Source organism: Scyliorhinus canicula, chromosome 10 (genome assembly GCF_902713615.1).
Source record: "Scyliorhinus canicula chromosome 10, sScyCan1.1, whole genome shotgun sequence".
Taxonomy (NCBI): domain Eukaryota; kingdom Metazoa; phylum Chordata; class Chondrichthyes; order Carcharhiniformes; family Scyliorhinidae; genus Scyliorhinus; species Scyliorhinus canicula.
In genome coordinates this window covers 78,397,191-78,413,427 of record NC_052155.1, presented here as the reverse complement: position 1 = coordinate 78,413,427, position 16,237 = coordinate 78,397,191, and the positions used below count along the sequence as shown (strand labels likewise).

General features: G+C 42.4%; 1 protein-coding gene across 1 annotated transcript in view; it reads right to left on the bottom strand.

Moving 5' to 3' along the window:
- Window positions 1-16,237, bottom strand: part of LOC119972470 (rho-associated protein kinase 1-like) — a 286,367-nt gene that overhangs the window by 27,206 nt on the left and 242,924 nt on the right. Inside the window, 6 exon segments of the mRNA XM_038809214.1 lie at window positions 449-519; window positions 9,985-10,150; window positions 11,536-11,724; window positions 11,853-11,941; window positions 12,708-12,801; window positions 13,705-13,870. Coding sequence (XP_038665142.1) covers window positions 449-519; window positions 9,985-10,150; window positions 11,536-11,724; window positions 11,853-11,941; window positions 12,708-12,801; window positions 13,705-13,870 — 775 coding nt within the window.

The window sequence follows — 16,237 nt, the reverse complement described above, 5'->3', positions numbered from 1 at the left end:
GGAGGCGGGAAGGACACCAGCAGAATTTTACAACCCTGCAAACCCACTGGAAGGGGAAGGAAAGTTCTGCTCCAAAGTTCTGCTAAGGTAGAAAAAAAGACTGCAGAGCAGCCATCAGTCTAATTGAATGGCTCAACAGGTCTACGTAGCTGCAAAGATCCTATCCTAATGTGCCTAACTCAGTTTTTAAATGTGATCTGTTGTCGACTGTTATTAAGGAATTTTAGTTTTTCAGGAATAAAACTTGCTCATTTATTACGCTATTTGTATTTTAAAGCGGATGTTAATATTGCACCAAACTTGGGTGTGCATATTCATTCACAAGATCTGTATTAAAAATAACATTCTATCAGAAAGGGAGATTTTGTACAGCTTTAATATACAGTTCAATAATGTGGTATACATGTTTGAAGACTTGATTCTTTTTTAAAAAACAACGGTTTCATACCTGTTTTTTCCATCCATATCTTTTGATGTTGGCCCTATTTGGAATCGATAACCAGCCCTCCATCCTGGTTTCTGATTTCAAAAATACATTGAACATGTAGTGAATGAAAACCCCTTTTACAGAAATTCTGTTTTTGAAAGCAATATTTTCGTGATAGGTTTAGTCATATAGAATTACATGATAGAATTGACATAATTTCCACAGCCAGGCTGCCACAAACATCTCTTTCTTCCCTTCTTAAACCGTTAGGCTTAATAGACAGTACAGTATCAAAATGTATAACAAGCTTTTTAAACATTACGAAAACTAATAAAAGTTGGAGTCTGGTACTTTGGGGTTAAAATCCCACTCAATACATTTAACATGGTTAAATGGTATTGTTGGGCTAAGTGCAGGATGGGGTATATTTCTGGGTTCATCTTCCAAAAATCTGGTCTAATTATCTCGTCATTATCACAGTACTGTTTGTGGAAGCTTGCTGTACACTACACTTCAAAAGTACTTCACTGGCTGTGTAGCATTTTGAGATGCTGGCAGTTGTGAAAAGGGCTTTTTAAATGCATTTTAATTTTTTTGAATCTATTGCACAGGCTGTGACCTCCACCTGCAATGGACTAAGACAGCGCCAATCCACCCCAAAGAACCCAACATAGAAGGCCACCTAGGATCAATGTAGGTTTTCGGTCATCTGATTAAATAGATTGTGTTGTAAATGCAGGAAACGTGCAAGTGAGCAATTTATACTGTAACAGCCAGCTTAGTGACTTCAGTTTCCGAAGGTGTTCATGGGCATAACCGAGCCCCCACCAGAAATGTTGGATCTTGATGAGATATCTGCTCCTGGCCATGGAATCGACACTGCTGGGGAAGATTACTTACCTCAATAATGCTTTTCTTGTACCATGTCCGAAAGCAGGTTACAGCAACAATCATGAGCAGGTTCTCAGCTTTGCCACATGAAGGCATATAAGCCTCATGTGACACCTGCAGTATAATGCAAATTTTTATTTTGACAGCTAAGGTTAAAGCTATTAGGATTTCAGAGTATTGCTGGTCTTTTCTTAGAGTCTGTAAATGGAAGGAGATGCTCTGGAATGGTAAAACAGCACTTGCCTCGATTCCTTGCAACATTTTGTTCCTTCCCTACCTCTAGGTTTTCTTGAAGGAGGTCTTAAAAGCCATCAAAGCTTACCAGCGAGGCACGGAACCTACAACACTTCTAGGATCATCCAGCTTTCACTTCTTGAAACAAGTTATTGTATCTCAAGATTGGCACAAATTGATGCTTGCTTCTTAGAAAAAGGATATTTGTCATTCAGAACAAGGAATAAACAGGCTCCAATTGGGGTCAGGAACCAGTTGTGTATGTTGGGCCTGAAGCACGGTCACCACCCATTCAAGTCCATTCCCAACAAATAACACCACACAACTAATAAGAATTAAACAGATGTGCAAGAACCACAATCTTATCTTTGCAACATGGCATCTGTTATTCATTAATGCACCATATGTTGAGTGGTTGTATTCATTCACAAATAACATTACTTGAAAGAAACAATTGAAGTAACTTGTGGGAATAAGGAGAAGGATGGGCACTATTGCTATAATGAAAACAATTTATTTTATATTGACACTTATTATATGGGATGAATCGAGAGAGGAAAACCGCATACATATGGGGCGGGATTCTCCGTTGCCTGACGCCAAAATCGGGAACGGCGATTGGGTGGGGAATGGCTACCGCGCCAAAACTGTGGCAGGCGGCGGTTTGACATTGGGTCGCGATGCTCCGCCCCGCCCCTCCAAATCGGCATCATCGAGCCGCGAGCAGTCGCAACCCCGTTTGAATATCATTAGCGGGCCTACCCGCAATGCTCCACCTCCGATGGCCGGGTTCCCGACAGCACGGGCCACGTGTGGTCTCAGCAGTCATGGGCCTGGAGTGGCGGCTGCGGAAAGAGGGCATGGAGACATTGTCCAGCACTGTCACACTCCACAGAGTTGTGCAGCTGGTAGGGGGCCTCTGTCAGGGCTGGGGGGAGGGAGGGGATAGTGGCGGGTGGCCAGGAGATGGGCTGTGGGGTGGAGGGGTATGCGGTCCAGTATAACTGGCACCATCGGTGTATGTGTGTGGGGGTGTAGGCGGATGCACGGCTGCAGCTTTTCAGCCCTGCGTATGTCCAGCACGGCCCCGGCGATTTTCCAACTGTTTTCCACGCGTTCCGCAGATGTTTCACGCGGCGCCGGTGCTAGCCCCTCACTGGTAGCGGAATTGGTGTTGGTGTGACACCGATTTTCCCTTTATGACACATCACGGATCCTCCGTTGGCATCAGAACTTGACACAGGAATGGAGAATCCAGCCCCTGGTCTAAGCATTTACTCTTGTTGCCCAAATTAAACCGATCATGGTTTTTTTCTCTTCATATGTATAGTTTTCAATGACACTATGGTAAATAGCACCATCAAAGCTAATTGATTTACATGTTAACATGCTGTAATCAGAAAAATAATTCCTCTCATAAATATACTATATGTTTGAAAGTTTTTGAAAATAAATTTAGAGTATCTAATTCTTTTTTTCCCAAATAAGTGGCAATTTAGCGGGGCCAATCCACCTACCCTGTACATCTTTTAGGGTTGTGGGAGATGGGGTAACCCATGCAGACATGGGGGGAATGTGGAAACTCCACACAGACAATGACAGGATCAAACCCGGCTCCTCGGCGCTGTGAGGCAGCAGTGCTAACCATTGCGCCACCATGCCGCCCTTTTAAATGTTGAAAGTTAGTGAAAACATGCGATTTCAAGTAAGAGGAAGTATTGTAGCCATGATTAAAAAAGCTAATAAGACACGCACAAGTACCAAAGGGCAACTCGGGATGGGCAATAAATCCAGGCCTCATCAGCGACACCCACATTCCATAAATGAATTTAAAAAAAGGACTCTTTAAAAATAAATGAAAATCAGTAACTGCAAATCAGTTTAATCCCAGTCAAGAGATCTCAAAGGGGGCAGAGTTGAAGAACTATAGACTTCTTGGGACAGAATTTTACGCTCCTCACAAGGCAGGTTCTGAGGTGGGAGGGAGTTAAAAATTGAATGAATGGGATTCCCCATGCCTGTCCAAACCGAGATGCAATTTCATGTTCGTCAGGCAGGGCCTCTGGAGGGAAACCTACCCATTCACCTATTAAGGCGCTGTAATAACCCTCACGATACCCACGGGATGTTCTAATTGACAATGCTGCTTCATTGTTTTATCCTCAGTTCATCATTTTGTGTCTGAAGAACTAACTGTTCCGAAACTTTGGAGATTAGACCAGTTGAACCATCTTGTTACAAATTCATTCTTCTGTTCCATTCCAATAGATGCTGGTTTAGCACAGTGGGCTAAATAGCTGGCTTGTAATGCAGAACAATGCCAGCAGCGCAGGTTCAATTCCCGTACCGGCCTCCCCGAACAGGCGCTGGAATGTGGCGACTAGGGGCTTTTCACAATAACTTCATTGAAGCCTACTTGTGACAATAAGCAATTATTATTATCTCCCCGTGGGGTTTGTGGAATAGAGCTTTCCCCTGATGGGCAGAGGCCATCTGTTGGAGCTCATAGAATCAACCCTTAAAAGCCAGCCTGGATTGGGATCGGCATGATCGGTAGTCCCAGTCTTCCTACGCTAGACCCCCCACCTCCCTGACAACCCTCGTGATCTCCCAACTCAATAACCACCCGAGCCTCCAGCTGAAAACCTGACACTTGACTGACCACTCAACCCAACCCTTGCTAATAATATGATCACATCACTACTGGCCACTTGACTCCCCCACTGATCACCCAACACTGCCTGACCCCCTGACAAACCCCCAGCCCATGGCTACCCTCCTGACTCCCTGACTAACCACACGGTATCATTGTTGACCACCCCCATTGACAACCCACATCCCTCCTCAGTGCCAACCTCCAACAAGCCCTATCAATCCTTTATCCTACCGTCTTACACATTTGCCTTCTCCCTGGCTTCTAAAAACGGCTGGGATCTTTAAACTGAGATGCTTTATGGCAGCTAGTGCCATAAAAATGGGGCATAGCTTCCTTTCCTCTGATTCGAAAGGCCTCGGGAACCTGGCTGCACTGCAGTATTCTCACCTGGTTCGAATTCTAAGGTTGGCGAGAAAGGTACAGCTGCATTTTAGTGTAATTAAATAGAGCAGAGTGGCAATCGGACTGTGATTGCCATACTACAGAATTTCTGGCCCCGTTTTTAGATGGTATCACCAAGGGGCAATGTGGATATGAGAAATAGAAGATCTCATTACTCAGTACACTTAACCACAACACCCAAATTTGTAATTCTTTCTGAAACCTAGATTCAGTGATTCCTACAAAATAGAGTTGTGATTTTCAGAACATTGTAACATTATGAAAAATATATTGAAATAGGAAAACCACAGACTATTCAGTAGCACATGGGTAAATCAACCATTATTTTTAAAAAGACCATGCTAAGCTGCATTCAATATTTTGTACAATAATGCTATTAAAATTTTACATTTTAACGGTTTAAAGGACAGTATCCCTTGTGCAAGATGAACTCTGAAAGCTAACGTGACAATTTTAGCATCACAATGAAAAACATGGGAATTACAACTTTATGTAAAATATATAAAATTTCCCTTATTTTATCATGCTATATATGAAAAGAAAAATCCTCTTAGTCATATATAATAAAACATAGACGCTCCAGCCTTTTTAAATAAGTATAAGTCCGCAAAAGACTAATGCACTATTTTAAAATTGACCACGTGCTTGGTGGGCATTAACCCTCTCTGAAACTTCACTAACACTTCTGTAACCTTGAATGGTCAATTAAAAATTCTGACAAATTAAAGCAGTAATGACTGCTTCTTGTATCTGTGAGTTCCTGTGAAATTAAATGTTCAAACATTCTCATGGGTAATTCTGCAGTTCTTCAATAAAGATTGTGTATATGGACATAAAGGAATGCTGTCCCTTAAATATCATAAAGCGACTTAATCAGATACAAATGGGATCCAGGCATCAAACGTCAGCCAACATGCATAAAGTGCAAATAGAACAAGGCTTCCAATTACTCACTGGAAAAAGATAGATAAGATATGTGTTGCAAGAGGAACACTCAACTAGGCACAAAGAATAAAAGGCATTGCTATAAAAAAAAGCATTAACTGGAACATAATATTTTAAAATTACTCTGCCATAATATGTCTTAAGTAAATGAAATTTAAATGAGTGAACTATTTGATCGCGAAGAATGTTAGCACATCAGCACCCGAGTAGATAGATGTCAGTGACAAAATCTGGATTTGAACTTAAATGCCCGTCACTTCAAGATTACTTTCCAGCAGACGTAAACAAATTTGAAATAGTATCATAGAGATGATGACAAAAGCACCAATCTTATTTATTTTTTATGGCGTTTTTTTTCATAGAATCGTTATACAGCACAGAGGTTATGAATTCCATATCCTAAGAAGTTGCTGTGTAAAAATGTTTTCCTCATGTTAACTTTGGTTTGTTTTCCAATATTTTAAATCTGTCCTCTGGATCTAGGTCTTTCCACCAATCAGAACAATTTCTCTTTATTTACTCTGTTCAGACCCCTTCTGATTTTTAACACCTCGATCAAATCCCCACTGAACCTTCTCTTCTCTCAGGAGAACTGTCCGACTGCTCCCGTCTTTCCAATAAATTCCTCACCCTGGTACCATTCTGTACATATTTTCCGTACTTGCTCTAAAGACTTTCTAAAATTTAGGGCCCAGAATTAGACAGATTGCTCAATCTGAAACCGAACAAATGTTTTATAAACCAAAAAGAAAATGCTGGAAAATCTCAGCAGCTCTGGCAGCATCTGCAGGAAGAGAAAAGAGCTAATGTTTTGAGACCAGATGATTGGCTAGTGGACTCTGATTGGCAGAGGCGTTGTCATGGAAAATGCACCAGGACATGGTGACTGCCATTGTTTGAAACTTTAAACCAAGTAGCTCGTCTTGACATTGCCCTGACAAATGAGCCAGCGAATGGCTATCATTTATTTTGTTTAGCTGCAGGAGATGAAATGTGTGTACATGTTCTTTCTGTCTGCAAAGTAAGGTATTATATCAATTTCAGTGCCAGTGTGATGCTAAGTATTTAGTCTACGTGGATATAACCAAACAGCATGTCCCTTCTGCTGTTCACAAAGGACAAGGCACAGACCATACCCAACCAGCCCGTGCTTGCAAAACTCAAACCTCAAGATCCAACATTAGATGTGGCCCTGTGTTTGGACAATATTTGCTGAATAATCGTCAGTGTTCTAAAAATTGCACTGACAATCAATTTAAGATTGTCAGTATGGCTCGCAGTGTGGCGTATTTGGATGGACTGGAAGTTATACATACTAATTTTTAGTTTTTATAATATATTTTCAGGAAACCCACACGCATAACCAGTATAACTCCAAACTTACACACTCTCCCACCCCGTCCCTCCAAAACAAAAACAGAACTTAACAAAAACCACCCCCTTTAAAACATGACGGTGACCAGCTCCTTGTAATAGTAAATGAATGGCTGCCACCTTGAGTAGAACCTTATGCCGACCCCCTCATGATGTACTTGACCTTCTCTAAGTACAAAAACTCCATAAGGTCACTCAATTAGGACGAGGCACTGTACGGAACTGGAGTCCTCCGCCCAAGCAGAACTCGCCTCCGGGCTATCAGGAAGGAATCTCCTTGTGCAAAAAGACGCAGACCTGAAAAAAACTTAAATATGTTATGCTTCGGAAGTTGGAACTTATCCAACAGCTCCTCAGAACCTGTGAACGTCCCTTCTATAAACATGTCTCAAACTTCTCCAGCCTTACCCTCCCCCATGACCAGAACGACAAGTCCAATCCCGCCAGAACAAAAAGACGATTTCTGCAGATTGGAGACCAGCTTAAAATGTTGCCCGAACTGCCTCCAAATACTGATGAGTGGACAACACTACTGGACTTAATTTTTAAAAGTAAATTTTGTGGGGGAAACAAAAGCGGAGCTGTAGCCAAGACTCTCAAACTAGTCCCTCTACAAGTACTCGACATCAACCATCCTCATGTGGAATCCGGATCCTTATGCCACCCCTGTACCTTTTCAATATTCGCAGGCAATAATAAAATAACATATTAGGCAGTGCTAGCCCCCCCCCCCCGCCCAACCGACTGCCTCTCCCTCTGCAGAAACATCCAATGAATCAGTGTGCTCTTGCCCGCCCAAACAAAAGAAGATATCATCTTATTAAACTTAATAAAGAAAGACTTGGGGAGAAAATGGGGTGACACTGAAACGAAAATAAAAACCGTAGGCGGATATTCTTTTTAACGCTCTGAACCCTGCCAGGCAAGGACAGAGGGGGGGGGGGGGGGGGGGGGGGGGGGGGGGTTAATTCCATCTCTTCAAGTCCGGCATAACCCCATTCACCAGGCTAGCGTAATTCAATCTATGGAGCGAGGCCCAGTCATGTGCCACCCAAATTCCCAGGTAACGAAAGTTTGACTTGGTCAAGCAAAAAGGTAACGTCCCCAAATTGGTTCCCCTCCCTGGGAAATTTATTGGAAGCGTTTGCTTTTGTCCAGATTCAACTTATACCCCGAGAAGGAGCCAAAACTCCTAAGTAACTTCATTATCTCCTCCACATTGGAGAGTGGATCCATTTCAGCAGCAACAGGTCATCAGCATACAAGGATACCCTATACTTCCAACCTCTCCCACCGCCCCCGCGCTGGGAGACTGCTGTTCAAACTGGCCCAGACCAAATTCCAATACCTGGGGATTCAAATAACCCACGACTGGACACGGATCCAAAAATGGAACCTGACTAGGCTGGTGGAGGATTTTAAAGAGTGCAGACGATCAAGGTGAACGTGCTTCCAGGTTCCTGTTCCCGTTCAGATCGCTCCCGATATTCATCCCCAAGGCCTTTTTCACCATAATTGTTAAACTATTCAATCAATCATGGTGCTTGTATGTGTGTGGTGGGGTGGGGGTGGGGAGAGAGAGAGAGAGATAGAAAGAAAAAAAACCCAAGGATTAGAAAGAAGGTCTCACAAAGAAAGAGAAACGTGGAAGGCCTCCCGAACCTCCAGTTATCCAACTGGGCACTACCACGGAAAGGGTACAGGGATGGGTCAAGGAACTGGGAGCGGACTGGGTCAGAATGGAGGAGAGTTCCTGCTCAGAGACATCTCTCCGAGCACTGGCCATGAAAACACCCAAACCCCTCAGCCAGATACTCAAAAGATCCAGTTGTAGTAGCCACACTTCGAATATGGAACCAAATGCGACATCACTTCAATCTGACTGAGATGTCCGCCATGGCCCCTTTCTGCAAAAATCACAAGTTTCCTCCCTGCAAGAATGGCAGGTAGAAGAGAAGAGAGCCGCAAGGGACACAGGGCAACAAAAGAAGGGGTGCATTTAGTGGACAGGTCCCCTGCCCCCCTCCTGCATGGCTAAATGCCAGGAGGCAGCCAGGGCAGGGGGCAGGCTGCACAACAGTAACGGCCGACCGCTGGACGCCAAACGGGGATCACCCCCCTCCCATTAATCTACACTTGATCAAGTGTCTGTTAATTTTATTCTGGATTAACATTTCCCATCACTAAGGTTAATTTGGCTGGCCTGAATTTACCCGTACATTAGTTTTTGAACAAAAGTGTAACATTTGCATTTCTCCAATCCTATAGCACCACCCCCTATGTAAGGAGAATTGGATGATCACAGCTCAAACTTCCTCAATTACCCTTACTTCTCTCAGTATTCTCAAATGTCACCAACGTTCCAAGTTAGTAGTGATTTTGCTGTGGAACAAAACATTTTTCACTCTTGAATGCATAGTTGGCCTTGAATATTAATTAGGTCAGATTTAGCAGTCCACCACAGACTTCCTCGTTTTTGCCGAAAGAATTTGTCAGAAATGCTCTTCATCATGTGTGGGGAATTACTCTTCTTGTTGAACCAGGCAGCTTTTATTGTCCAAATGAAATGTTAATGAGTGCTAAATTGCAACTAGTTTTTCTTTTCTTTGTCGCTGTCAGATTGGGTCAAGATTTTCCCAATTAGCTTTACTTTCTTTAAAACCACGAGTAAAGGGAGATATTTTTTCTAGGCTGAACTGAAATTGTAACCCCAGAAGTGAAAGGCTAGCGTGCTAATCCATTGTATCATTATAACCCTCTAATTTGGTCAGCTCACCTATTTGATCAAGGGCAGCTTGGATAAAAGAACCTAACCGTGGGAGTGATTGGATAATGTTTACAAATTTAGAGTAAAATTAACAAGTGAAAATTATTATTTATGTTCTGGTGCTGATTTTGTAAAATTGGATCTACTTTTACCCATCCGAACACATATAATGGACAGAAACTATTGCTTAATTTCACAAAATAATTTGAAATTTCAATTAATTCCTCGAAGACATAGACACAAAATGCTTGGTCCAAAAGTAAACTGTTAAGTTTAAGTCAATCTTACCAGCTACATTTCCATCAGAATCCTCACTCTGTAAACTGGCTACACTTGTGTTATCCATACGGAGCTGGAGGTCCTGAATCTTAGAACGAAGTTGTTCAAGATCACTGTCCTTACTATCAAGCTGCATTTGGAGCTCTGTACGGTTGTTCGATTCCTCTGCCAATTGCTGCAATATTCAAAAATAGTTGAAGAGCAAAAATGTAATATTTCGAGATAATCATAGAAAGTTCTCAAGGCCACTTTCAGTTAAAAACGTTTTTATAAAATATATTTCATTGGCACACAGCAAAGACATCCCTGTAACCTTTTTGGCAGTTGTTGACTTAACAAACATCGACAACAAGAATGCATAAATCACAATCTCAGGGCTATAATCTTAAAAATCTACATGATGATATTACTTATTTCCTGAAATGTACTAAAATGCAAACAGCATTTGGCATACTAACACTGAATACAATGGAATAGTCATTTAAGTTCTCTTTTGCACAGTTCCTGATCTCATTAGGACAGGGAAACCTGAGCAACCCACCACACTGTCTGGCCACATTGTGGCAGCCTTGGATCATATTCCCATCCTTTCTGGTTTGATGTTGAATTTGCTGCAGTGCAGTCCACACTATAGAATGCAAATTTTCTCGACACACTATCTATGTCTCTGTCATGTGAGAGTGCCTTTAAGAATTGGATGTTTAAGAAATGTACCTTTAACAAATGGAGCTGATCATATTACTGAAGTGATGTCACATGGGGGGAGCTGAGCTCACTTCTGCTTTTTGGGAGTTTTAGTTTCAGTTTGAAGAAAGCTTGGGTGTGGCTGTGAGCTGCATTGCTGGTGATCTCTGCCATGAAGGACTATCTCTTAATCCTTTGGTGAAATCGGAACTGTAAAAAGGTCTCAGTATTGAAAATAAATCTAATGTGCTTCTGTTTGAAGGATTTGTTAAGTATTTTGGATGTGTAAAGGAACAGTTTTCAAGATTGGGTAGTGTTGTATTATTTTCGGGGTTATCTTTGAAGTAAGGGGTGCTAAGAGATCCAATGTTTATTTAAAAGGTTAATTTGAGTTCATGGAATAAACACTTTTGTTTTTAAAAAACATGCACCCATAATTGTAATACTACACCTGGGGAACAAGCCGTATGCTTCAAAAGCAACAATCCATTAAAGGTGGGGGTTGGTTGAACTCCATGATACATTTTGGGGTTCTGAAAACACCTCTCCCATAACAGTCTCACATTCAGGAATACTTAACCAGGTTGTACAGACAGAATCGAGTCCCCATTTTGAAGTCATGCATTTTGCAACTATTCTTAGACCCCCATTATAAAATTCTGAATGTCCATCTTTCCGCTAGAAATTATCTACGCAAACTTGTTATGTTGTCATTAAGTTAGAGACACTATGGTGCCACCACTGGACGAGTGCTGATTACAATGTGGCTGTATGAATTTACGATAGAAAAATCAACAGGAGTGCGGCATCAAAATTTTAGTCATTATGTATCCGTATAAAAATAACAATTAGCACATCCATGTAAGATTTCCTTACTGCTTGCATTTCATTTAGGTCCTTCTGATACTTCACAACCATGTGACTGTATTTCTCCCTCTCTAGGCTCAATTCCAGTTGCAATTTTTTGTTTTCCTTTTCTTTTTTTCGGACGTCTGCTGTATTTGCTTTCTTTCGATCCACTTTTATATCTTTGCGGTTCATAATTTCAGCAAGTTTATTAACAGCCTAATTGATGCAAAGATAAAACATTCATGAAAATGTACCCACAAGGCAAAATAACAGCAACTATTGGCAGACTGTATTAGAATGTGGCCATTTATAGTTAGGAGAGTAGAGCATTTTAAAACATCGACCTGTGTTTTCAGTGTACGTTCCTGGTTAATTATCTTTTCATAATTAGTTTTCATGTTGTTTACATCTTCCTCTCTCTTCTTCTGCGACTCTGAAAGAAGAAATTTATAGTGTGAGTAACTATGGTTGATCTGTGTGATGCATTTACTTAAACAACATTATTTTGACCGGTATCCCATCCTTCACCATAAATTTTCACTCCATCTTTCAATTGCGCACAGTGGTAGCAGTATCCACCATCTATAAGATGCACTGCAGCAACTCACTAAAGGTCCTTTAACAGCACCTTCCAAATCTGTAACCTTTATCACCTACAAGGACAAGAGAAGCAGGCACATGGGAACACCACCACCTCCAAGTCACACATCATCCTGACTTGGAAGTATATCACGGTTCCTCACTGTCACAAAATTCTGGCACCCTAAGGCATTTATCAGGATAGAATTCAATTTCACAAACGTTTTGGTGCATCATCTGAGTAAACATAATTTATCATTTGAAATAAAAATAGAAAATGCTGGAAAAATTCAGCAGATTTGGCAGCACCTGGAAACCTGTACATTATTTATGTTTGAATTGACAAGATCATGGACAATTAGGAACAATACAGTTGACCCCATGGTTGGTCTTCCCTACACTTGTACATACAAACCTACTAAAAGCATCAGGAAATCATCAAAAGTGGAAAACAAATATACATGTTCAATCATCAGCCCATGGTGCCTCTACCATAGACTAGGCTGCGACAGCAGCATTCTTGTACGATATACCTTTACAGATCAATTTCAAACAATGAGCTTTATAATAGGCAATGATTGGCAGAAATAAAACAGTCAATCTTTAAATACGCTCCATACCTTCTCCCACATTCTTCAGTTTTTCATCAAGCTCTGCTTTTTCCTTTGATAGATTTTCTACATCTTTGGTCAGGGTTCCATTTGATTCCTCTAGCTAAACATGAATAAACATTTGCATATTTTTTATACATTAAATAATACAATGCTAAATATCATTAAAGGCATGAAGACATAAAAAAGATCAAAACTTTACTCCTGCTAATATATGCAATAGTTCACACGTTATAAGAGTTGGTGTATTTGATTCCAACATTCTCATTGAAACAATCTTATAAAAGACAGTTTGAATTATATTTTCGGAATTATGTCTAGCATAGTATGACGAGATAACATAAGGTCTCCATTGTTGCAGCAGTGAGGTCAGCATGAGGTCTCCATTGTGGCAATAGGTAGGTCAGCATTAGGCCAGTTTTTGCTAGTTTTGATAAAGCACAATATTGCATTCTTTACATAGTGAAGATGGACAGCTTGCTATCAAATCAAATGTGTTTGAGTCTAACCCAAACCAATTAGGATTATATTGGGGTGTGATCGGATCGCTTAAGACAGATATGAAATAGTATATCCATGGACGATTTGGCCACCATTTTGAGAAGAAAGAAAAAGAGGAAGAGAGAAAGAGAGAAAGAAGAAGAAAGACAGAGAGAGCCAGAAAGTAAAGGAAGAAAATTAGAAAAGAGTTCTGTATTCATATTTCATTTTCAGACTTTGACTTCAGACTTTGACTTTTAAAGTTGTGTTCGGGCTATTGTCTCAGAAGATAATTCCTGTGATTCTTTGAAGAAAATCAAATTGTCTACAAACTACCTTTTAAATGATTTTCAAGTTGTAACCAATGAACTCCAAATAAAACAATTCTTATTTGCACCTGACAAGTTTTTAACTTGAATTTCTACTGAGTTTCAGCAATGTACAAGAACAACCGGTAACCCTGAATTGAATAAACTTTGCAATCCTAAGATCCTTCAGTTGGCAAGTGTAAAATATCCAAGCTTACTAAGATAATGGTGTTGTCTTTCTCATTTTGCTCCTGCTTATGGCGCGCTGTTACTTTCTTCAGTTCCTGATCAAGTTCATAACATTGGTCTTCTGCAATAGCTCGAGCTAGCTGCTCAGAATCCGCTTTAGTTATTGTTAGATCCATTTGTGAAGATAATGATTCCCTGGCAGAAGACAGAACAATTAACATATATAATAATGCCAGTCATATAAATATACAGTGTGGAAAAAACTTTATGCCCTATAAATTAGATGTGATTGAGGAAGCAAGGGTGAGTGCAAGCAATGGCTGGTTGGTGTCCAATTGTTGGGGCCTCAAAAAGTATAAAATATTCAACTCACCTTTTGCGCAGCCTCTAGCATTTTCTTTCAGATTTGCACGTGCTGCATTAATTTGAAGAACAGTATGGGAAAGAGTTCACGTATTTGCAAAATCAGAGGGGACCAACATCGATATCCAGCACCTGTCCTAGATGTCCACTGAGCAGCTCTAACCAGGTGGCACACTCACAATGAAAAATAAGTGTGCACATCACATGCCATATTGGACTTTTAGGCAGCTGTTTTACTCGTCGGCGCCACGTCACTGACTTTCGAGGAGTTGAAATCTTAATGATAGGTATTAAAGGAGAAGGAAAGGCTAGGAGAAGAGCATTGTTTATAAAATCACTGGGCGAGAATCGTAAAGGCTGCCGTGGGACAGGCTGTGACCCACGGCAGCCTTCACGCCCACTTCCGGGGCCGATTCTCCCCCCCGGGCGGGGCTAGGAGCGCGGCCCCGGCTGATGCGGCTGGCATGCGCAGTTGGACAACGCCAACCCGCGCATGCGCAGTTGCCGTCTTTTCCCTCAGCCGCCCCGCAAGACGTGGCGGCTTGATCTTGCGGGGCGGTGGAGGGAAAAGAGTGCGTCCGTTACGGATGCACGGCCCACAATCGGTGGGCACCAATCGCGGGCCTATGCCCTCCTTGGCACGGCCGTGGTAATGCCGTGCCAATCGGACCCCCAGATGCCCCAAACAGGCATCTGCCGCCCGTTTCACGACGGCAGCGAGCAGGTGTGTTTGCTGCCGTGTTGAAACGGGCGTGAAGGCCCGGCCGCTCGGCCTCGGAGAATCGCCGCTCGTCGTAAAAAACGGCGAGCGGTGATTTGTGGCGTGGGTCGGGTGTGGGGGGGGGGGGGGGGTGGGGGTGGGGAATAGCGGGAGGGCGTGAAAAATGTTGGGAGGCCCTCCCGCTATTCTCCCACCCGGCATGGGGGCGGAGAATCGCACCCCCTATCTTTCAAAAATTCATTTGTGTTTGCATTGGGGGAGGGGGGGGGGGGGGGGGGGGGGGGGGGGGGGGGTGGGAATCGTGAGAGGGTTTTTTGTGGGGAGGCTTAGATTGGCATGGGGGCATGAGGAGAACCTTCTGAACTTTTGAGACATCCCCTCATGCCGACTATGGTTCCAGTGCCATGAACAACAACTCATTGAAAAGCTGGACTGACTCCATGAAAACTGTGGAGAACTATGACATGTCAAAGCCCGCAATGGAGCTGGCCAGGTTGGCAGGGTGCGGACTCACAACGCAAACCAGCAATCACCTTTAAAAGGCACTCCCGAATATCGGAAAACCTGGGAATCGGGTTGAAAATCCTGTAATCAGATTCCAGTTGCCATTTTTAAAGAGCTCCCGAGTCATCCTGGCACTGTGAAAATCCAGCCCAACTTTTTAAGTTGTGACTTTCATCATGACTGGGAAAACTTTAGAAATATAATAACTGTTAAGGAGGCGAAATGGGCCAGGCGACGGGGTGGCAGATTACACACTGACATTGTTTCACTCATTGTTGAGTCCAGAAGGCTGTAAGTGCCTCATCTAATATCAGAAGATGGGTTGCTAATCCTTGAGCTGATGTTGAGATTCATCAGAAAACTGCAGTTGGCCCTGGACAGAGGTGTCAGCATGGCAGCAAGGTGGAGAATTAAAATGGCAATTCACTGGAAGATGGGGGTCATGCTTCCAGATTGAACAGAAGTGTTTCAGAAAGCTCTCACCTCGCCTGTGTTTGATCTCCAAAATGTAGAGGAGACTGATTTGTGAGCAGCAAATACAGTATACTAAACTGAAAAAGAATATAGAAATCATTGCTTCACCTGGAATTGTGTTTAGGGCCTTAAACGATGAGGGGAGAGGGAAAAGGGTAGGTGTTACACCTCATGCGCTTGCTTCAAAAGGTACTTGGGAAGAAGATGGGTGTTGGGGATGATAAAAGAGTGGGTCAGAGTGTCACGGAGGAAATTATCTGTTTGATGGTGGTGATCATGCTGGAGGACGTTCTGTTGAATACGGAGGCTGGTGTTAGGAAAGAGTTAATGTTCCCTAATACTTAAGTTAGAATTGGGGTTTAATTGTTTAATAGATTGCACTACTGATCAGATCCCTACCGATCTTCATCCCCAAGGCGTTCTGCGCCAACAAAGAACAATACTGCACAGGAACAGGCCCTTTGGCCCTCCGAGCCTGAGCCGACCATGGTACCTGCCTA